At 65.9% G+C, this 8,157-nt stretch overlaps 1 protein-coding gene across 1 annotated transcript; it reads right to left on the bottom strand.

Annotated features, from left to right (window-relative positions):
• Positions 1 to 1,800: 1,800 nt before the first annotated feature.
• On the bottom strand, positions 1,801 to 5,856 carry SKOR1 (SKI family transcriptional corepressor 1; the record flags this gene model as incomplete). The annotated part of the gene is made up of 8 exons (XM_082060714.1): positions 1,801 to 1,898; positions 2,003 to 2,068; positions 2,518 to 2,592; positions 2,674 to 2,748; positions 2,990 to 3,061; positions 3,185 to 3,292; positions 3,702 to 3,798; positions 3,886 to 5,856. 8 exons carry the CDS (start codon positions 5,854 to 5,856, stop codon positions 1,801 to 1,803), a joined length of 2,562 nt encoding a protein of 853 aa, XP_081916840.1.
• Between the last annotated feature and the right edge of the window lie 2,301 nt (positions 5,857 to 8,157).

Raw genomic sequence — 8,157 nt, 5'->3', positions numbered from 1 at the left:
CCTCTGACCCACATATCCCAGCAAGATTATCCCCCTTCCTGTAGACTTACCTGTATGAGAGATACCACCAGCAACCCCAGCTCCACTGCTCCTACTCAGGGTCACATACCTACAGACACCTTCTCCAGCTCACACACCAAAGAATTGTGTTTGTCCCTAAACAAGCCTTAAGTGCCTTACCTGATGCTCTAAGAAATGAGGAAAGCCCAGGAGACCAGCCAACCACATCCACCTGTCCCAGGCCTGGCTTGGCTGGTCTTCATCACCCACAGGTGATGGAGGATGATGCTCCCATTCCAGCACAGCTGATCCCAGGGTCAGGGACTCAGTGCCCCATCCCTGCCGTGGAGAAAAGCCATGCTGAGCTGCTAAGGGGGGATAATGCCTAATAAAACCCACGGGGTTTGATCGAAGACTCACAGGGGGATTAGATTGGAGGCCCCTGGCCCGACCCTAGCTCAGAGCAGGGCTGCACACCGGCTGGAAGAGCTGCTGGGCGGACACGGACTGTGCAGGATGCGGCCCTGCAAGAGGACCCGGTCCTTTGCAAAACAGCAGCCCCGGTAGGTGCCGCCAGACCGGGCCCACGGGCGGGGAGCGGGGGAGGACACCGGGCCGGAGCACCGGAGGCGGGGCTGCACCGCCGGCTGTACCCACGCGGTGGCGACCGAGGCCGCGGAACTGCTGTTCCTCCGCCTAATGAGTCTCAGAAAATAATTACGACAGATCCGCTCTGCGGAACTCCCGGGGATGGCTCACACGGCCGGAACCCCGCGGGCAGCTCAGCCTCCCCGCCGCTCCTGCATCCTGGTACCCGCAGCTCCGCTGCGGTGCGAGGTGCATCCCCTCGTTCCGGTCCTCGCAGCCCCGGTGCGTCGTGGGACCGGCGGTGCGGTGTGTGTGTGTCCCCTCTCTCGCCGGTGAGCCCCAGGACCCCGGTGCAAGGTGCATCCCCACACCCCTGTCTCAGCCCCGCAACCCGTTGAAATGTCGCGCTAAGTTAATTCTGGGCTGAAAACAGGTATTTAGGGCTAATAGGTGTGCGAGCATCTCCACACCCGCTCTCAGAGCTCATTAATGTAATACTTTCATGTGTGAAACGAGCATATAAATGGGCATTAATGAGCTCCCGGCTGCGGCGCGGAGGAGATGGGGGCGGAAAGGGGAACTTAGTGGGGAGCGGGCAGACCCCCACACCCCAGCTAAGAGACTCCGTGTCGGCCGGGCCCGGGGGAGGACCCCGCCCCCTGGGGACACCCCCATGCATCAGGCGGCTTCTTAAAGTCGGTTTTTATTAAAGAACCAAAATCACGTACAGAGGGGTCTCTCCCCAGAGCGGGCGAGCGTTGTTTTGCCTCCGAAGTCGCGAACCGCCCGTTAAAGTGCTGTTACATCCATAAATTTACAAGGGGGAGGGGGGGTAAGGGAAGAAGGGGCCCGAGGTGGGGGGGAGAAGGGGAGGAAATAAATATACATAATAAATAAATAAAAATCCAACAAATACTGTACCAAGAGAATCACAGTACATTTATATCCATTGCACATAGCCACTTTTGTTTCCAGTCTGGACAAAGGTTGAAGAAGCGGACACACAGGGAGGGAGGGGGAGGCGGAGCGGGGGATTGCAGAGGGGGCCCGGTTCCCCCTCTGGCCGGCTCGGGGCCGCTCCCCGCTTTATCACCAGTCCGAGGAAAGCCGGGTTCCAAGTCCTCTATGTACAAGTGTCTCCTCGTGGAAATGGCTTGTGTGGGCTCTGCCCGCATGGCTTCGGGAGAAGGCGGGTGTCCGGGGGGGGGGGGGTCACTGGGGCAGCAGCGGCGGTTTGAAGGAGCAGTTCCCCGTGCAGTGCCGCGGGGTCAGCATTTTGCAGGAGAAATGATGCAGCGCGTCGTGGGCCTCTGTAAAGCGAAGGAGCCGTCACCCCCCTTCTCCCCGGGACGCCCCACACGGGGGAGTGGGGAGGTGTCGGCCCCTGTGCCCCCCTCACGTCCTGCCCCGGTACCTTTCAACTTCTGCTGGATGGCGTAGCGCGCTTTCCTCTCCTGGTCCAGCTCGTTGCACAGAGTATCTGGAAAAAGGGGGAGGGCATCACAACGCGCCTGGCATGAGGGGGACACGGGATCCCCGTCAGGGATGCGCTGGGGTCAAGGGCACCGCGTTCGTCCGCAGGGCAAGGGGAGGAGGGGGATAAGATGTGCGTAAGATGGAGGGGGTGCGGGATGTGCGTAAAGGCGGGCATCGCTTCCCAGGTAATTTTACCCCTTGGTTTTTAATTTAGCCCGGGTGGAAATTGCTGCGAGACGGAAGGCTCATTCGCTCCCATGTAATGATGCCTCTCACCCGTTTGCAGCGCGGCTCGAAATCCCCAGGCTAAGTGGGGTTCACCAAAAGATATCGTTTGCTTTTGTTTGTTTGGGTGTTTTTTGTGTTAAAAAAAAAATAAATAAAAGAGAGATAAAATTGAGATACAAAATAAAATTAATAATCGCCGGATGGCCGCGGCCGGCCGGGCCGTACCTCGGACGATCTGGAGCTGCTGCACCATCTCCTCTCTATACGCCAGTTCCCGCTTCATCTGGTCCTGGAAGTTATCTGGGGGAGCAGGGAGGTCAGCCCCGGTCCCCGATGCGGGGCCCGCTCCCCGGCCGGGGCAAGGCGGGGGATCGCCTGTACCTTTCAGGCTCTGGAAGTCCCTTTCCAGCTTTTTCCTCAATTCCATTTGCTCCAGGACCAGTTTTTGTAACTCATCTGTTTAAAAATACATAGTGGGGTGAGGGGACCCCGCACTTTTCCATATGGAGGCGGCTCAGCGCGGCGCTAATCGCATTACGTTACATTAATCACAGGAGTTAATCACTCCTGTAGAAAACACAAATACCTCGAGCCGCGGGGAGAGGCCGGGGGGTCCCCACAGGCTCGCCCGCCCCGTCCCGGCGGGGTCCCGAGCCCCGCCGCCCCCGTCCCGCCGCGGGACGCGCCCCCTCCTCACCTCGGGCCAAATTTTCGATGTCTTTTTCCACCAGCTGCGTCCCGGCAGCATCCATGCCGAGACCGTCCTCCCCTGCGGGGGGACAAAGCCCCGTCAGCCCCACCGCTCGGGGCTCCGCGGACCGCGCATCGCTCCTCGCAGGGACCGCGCGTCACCCCGTGGAGGGGCCGCGGCGGAGCGCGGAGCGGCGCTTACCTCTGTCGGTATTTACAGGGCTGGGATGAGAGACATTCCTTTGGTCCTGATAGGATTTTCTGGTCTCTAAATCCTCTGCCGCGGAGTGATTGTCTTCTTTATCTTGCTCTTAAAGTTAATAAACCGATTTTCAACCATAAGCAATGAAAGTATGGTCCTGATATATCCTTAATTACATAATTACGGACAAAGCCCTCGTTAAAACCTTCTTAGCGGACATCCTAATCGCTTTGCTATTGGAAAGTAGCTTTGTCCCGCCAGGCCGTGTGCGGCTTCGCCAGCCCATCCCCGCTGCACCGGCCCCGTCCGACAGCAGCAGCCCCGGGCCCAGGCGGGGGGGCTTGGCCCCTTCCGCATACGAAAACCGTTTGCTCTTATTTTTCTCCCCAAATCCCCCAAACGAAAGCGGCTGCCTGGTTGCGCCCCCGGGACTGAGCAGCCGGGGTGGGGCAGCGCCTGGGGTCGCTGCCTCGATATACACTGGCTTCCCACCCCCTGGGCCCCCAGCCCGATTTACCCTTAGCCTCTGGGGTGCACAGGTACGCGGCCGGGGCTCCCAGGGAGGCGGCGGTCTTCAGAGGCTGCAGATGCTCCCCCCTCTCCGGCGCGTACACCTACAAAAGAGCGAGTCAGGGAGGCGGCGGGGACCCGGGGTCGGCCCCGCAGGGACCCCCGGGTGCACATCTCCCCCGGGCCCGCACCTCGTAGCCGCCACTGCTGCTGCTCCGCTCGGGGCTGCGGTCGGGCTGTTGGCAGCCTTCCTCCGTCGCCAGATCGCCCGCTTTCTCCTCTGGCCCGTCGGCCCCGGCGGGCGGCGGCGGGTCCTCAGTACCGGCCAGCAGCCGGGGCGGCGGCGGCTCCCGTCCCTCGGGGTGGGCGGCGGCAGCGACGGCGTCCTCCTCCTCGTCCTCCGGGAAGCGGTTGGACTCTACATCCACCTCGGGCTCCTCGGCCGTGTCCCCCCCGGGGGAGAGCGAACGGTAGCTAGAGCTGCCCTCGCTGAGGAAGTCCGGGGAGAGGTAGCCGGGCCCGCGGGGCCCCGCTCCGCCGTACGCCTCCCGGGTGCCGTAGAGCTTGGCGATGCTCTCGGCGTCTTTCACCACCGGGCGGAAGGCGGAGAGGTAGCTGCCCTTCCTGGGCAGGGGCAGCGGTGGGAGCAGCGCCTCGTCTCCGGAGCGCTCCTCCTCACCTGCCGCCCGCGACAACGCGCTGGGGCAGCGCTCGCCCTCCGCCCCGGCTCCCTCCTGGGGGGTAGCGCTGCTCCTCCCGCTGCCCGACGGCTCCGAGCCCTCCAACTCGCCGTGCCGGCCCGACAGACCCGGCGGTTCGGCCGCCGCCGCTGCCGCCGCCGCAGCCGCTGCCACCACCACGGCCGTGGCCGCCGCCTTGGCCTGGCTCTGAGCCGGGTAGGGCGGCACGGGCAGGCTGCCGGCGGCCGGCCAGAAGACGGGGAAGGAAGGGTAGACGCCCGTGTCCTTGGAGGCTCCGGGCTGGTGGGGTGGCTGGGCCGGTTGGTGCGGGTGGGGGTGCGGAGGTCCCCAAAACATGCCGGGGGGTAGTGCGCCGCCCTTACCCGCCTCACCGCCTCCTGCGCCGCCCAGCGCGTCCTCCTGTTTTTTGGGGCAGAGTCCGAAAGCGGCGGCGGGGAAGCCGTAGGGGTGGGGGAAGAGCGGCGGCGGCAGCTTCTGCAGCATCCCGAATCCCTTGCTGGGCACAGGGATCACCGGGTAGCTGCGCACCGCACCCGCCCCGCCGTGCGCGCCCGCCGCCCCGCCGTGCGCCGCCGGCAGCCCCAGCGCCCCCCGATCGCCCGCCGGCTCCTGCCCGCTGCAGCGCAGGCTCTTGTGCGCCGGGGCCAGCTCGGGGCCGGCGGGCGGCGGCGGGTGCAGAGCGGCCTTGGCGGCCGGGGAACCGGCACCGGGCCCGCCACCGGCCGCCCCTTGCAAGGAGAAGGTCCGCTTGCGGGTGCCGCCGTTGAACATGGCCTTGACATCCTCCCAAGCGTGCGACAGCTCCTCCGTGGCCGTCTTGTCGCTGAGCTTGAGGTGACGGCGCCAGGAGTTGAAGTTGGCGGCGTCGGGCTGGGTGTACTTGGAGTCCGGGGTGCGGTGGGAGTGGAAGATGAACTTGTTGGGGGAGAAGTACATGCTGCAGTAGCTGCACTTGATGCACTTGGCGCGGGAGCTGTTGTAACGGGCCGGGATGAAGCTGCCCCGAGAGCCCCAGGCGCACTCGTGCACCACGTCGAAGGCGAAGTTCTCGGGCAGCTTGGGCGGCTTGTGCTCGCCCAGGAAGGACTTGCAGAGCCGCTCCGCCTCCCTCTTGGTGATCATGCCGCAGCGGCGGGAGGAGATGGGCATGGCCCCGGCCCGCCGCAGGATCTCCAGCTGCACTGGCGTGCACTGCACGCAGGTGATGCCCAGGGCCACCCGCCGGTTGTGGATCTCATTGTAGCTGTAGTTCTTGAGCAGCGTGTTGGAGATCTGCGCCAGGCACAGCCGCTCCTGCCCGTCGATGACCAGGGACACGATGGGCACGCCGTACAGAGAGGTCTCACCCACTTGATTGGGCTTGAGGGTATTGGAGCCCTGGTACGGCTGCAGCTCTTGCTTTGAATTTGGGGAGGAGCTTGCATCTCTCCCATTTCCCATCTGACTGGCGATCGCCTCCATTCCCCCTCAAAACGCCCCTGCAAAACAAAATCGGGGAAAGGCGCAGGTTAGAAGCGCTCCCGGGGCCACGCCGCGGCTGCCCCGCCGCTGCCGGAGCCCGGCTCCGCCGCACGGCTGGCCCCGCTCGGTGCTGCCCGCCTCGGCCCGGAGGCCCCCGGGTGCAAACGCAGGACCCTCCCCGCCCCGGACAGGTCGGCCGGAGAGGTCTGGCGGAGCCGTAGCGCATCCTCCGCGCCTCGGCCGCCGGTACCGAGCTCCGCCGCATCCGCCGCCGGGCGCGGACCCGCGGCCGAGCGGCCCCGAGAGCCGGGTGGCAGCGGGCGGCCGGTGCAAGGGCGTCCCGGGAGGGGAGCAACTCCCCGCCCTGGGTCCCCGAGCTGTGCCGGCGTCCCTTGTCTTTGTGCTGGCTCGCCGAGCCGTGCCGGGTCGCCCGTTGCGGCCAGTCCCGGGAGGGCTGCAACGAAACGCGCCGGAGGAAGCGAACGGCGCGTCCCGCAGCGGCGGGGCCGGCGGGAACGGAGCCCAGAGCCGGGCCGGACGAGCAGAAACTTGCCGCTCGGTGCCCGCTGGCGGGCGGAGCGGGGCGACGGGTGCGGCTGGCCGGGAGCCCCTTTGTCGTGTCTCCGGCAGGCGATTAGGAGCGGGCGGATTAGGGGCCGGGGCGGGCAGGACCCGTAGCACGTAGCAGCAGAAGGGCAGCAGCGAGCCAGGCAAATTGGCTTAGCGGGGAGGGCTCACGGCGCTAATCCGCTTCCCCGGTAATTACACGAAATAACGGGGAGCGCCTCCCGAAAACGCGCCCTGATCTCCCCCCCCCCCCCCCGCTCCCCATCCCCTCGATCCGCGGCACTTACCGCTCCGCGGAGTCCGGCTGGACGTGCAGGCTCTCCTCGGGGCTAGGGGCCGCAGCCCGGCGCCGGGGCCGCCATCAGCTGCGGGGCCCGTCCCCACTGAGCCCTTTACCGTGGGCAGCCTCCGGGGCGCGGGGCGGGCGGGCAGCGGTGCGCCCTTCACCGACGCCTCGGGGCCGCCGCCCGCCCCGCCGCTGCCGCGTCCGCCCGGGCGAGATGCAACAAGAGCGAGTGACCAGCCGCGCCACCGAGGGAGGATCCGGATCCGTACTTGGAGACGCTGCACATTGATCCGGTGACAGCTAAAATAACGGGAAGACACACCCACTTAGCACCAGCATATTTACATTAACTGCCTCCGGGACCCCGCGGCCGTCAATCACCGACGCGCTCCAGTCAATCACGGCGCGGCTTTAAGGCACGGCGGAACGGGGCGGGGGAGGGTGTGGGGGGCCGCCACCGAGCGGGGACCCGCCCGGGCTGCCCGAGGTAAGACCGGGGATCAGCCCCGGGCCGCACCTGCGCGGCGCTCCGCACTGCTCAGCGTCTTTCCGTGCCCCACCCCTCCCCACCTCCCGCCGTGAGGGCATCCCCGGGGGGAGCGATGCTCGTTGAAAGTTTGCGCAGGGAACGGGCGACAACGAAAAGAGGAGACCGGGGGGAGGTTGTGGAGGCGCCCCATCGAAATCGGGGTTGCGCTGCTACGGCGCATCCCCTCTCCGCCGGGATGCGCGTTCGGCCGGCGGGGCGCGGGTGCGGGAGCGGCACCGGGGTTGAGGTGGGGACACCCGGGCGGCAACGAAATCGCCGGGAGGTGAGCTCGGGGGGGAAGCGCCCGTGTTTTTTCGTTCCCTATGGGGGCCCACTCCACTCCGGCAGGACCGGCGAGGACCCCCCTCTCCGGTGGCCGCCGGTCCTGCCGGTGTGGCGGGGGCCCGTAGTCGCGTCCCTGCCCTGGTCGGGTTCCCGCATGCAGCGCTCGTCGCGGCCACGTTAATTAAACTGTAATTAATCATCGCGTCCGGCCGCGATCGGCGCAATTACACTGATCAAACAGAAGTTAATAACAGCGCGGATCGCCCCCAGCTATCGCTTTTGTATGTCCCCCCCTTTCCCCGCCGTTACCAGCGGCACCGGGAGGATGCGGCGGAGCCGGCTCAGAGCGAAACGCAGGTGCGGAGCCACCGATCCCCTCCGCGCTCCCTGGGCCGCCGCGGTTGAATCGGCCTCGGTCCACGCTCCCACGCGGCAAAGTGGCCTCAGTTTTCCCCTGGGACGTCCCGTCGTGGGGACACGGACCGGGTGCTGCCGGCCGGGCCTTGCGGCGCGGCCTTCCCGCAATGATCGCAACCTGAGCCGGTAATTATTCCTCTCCTTTTAATTATTTAACCTTCCTCCACCCTCTCCATCCTCCAGCTGGGCGGACGCAGGAGCGCGGTGAAGACGCGCC

The sequence above is a fragment of the Streptopelia decaocto genome (assembly GCF_964273445.1).
Source record: "Streptopelia decaocto genome assembly, chromosome: 9".
Classification (NCBI taxonomy): domain Eukaryota; kingdom Metazoa; phylum Chordata; class Aves; order Columbiformes; family Columbidae; genus Streptopelia; species Streptopelia decaocto.
The sequence above is the reverse complement of the archived record's forward strand: the minus strand, read 5'-3'. Positions and strand labels throughout refer to the sequence as shown.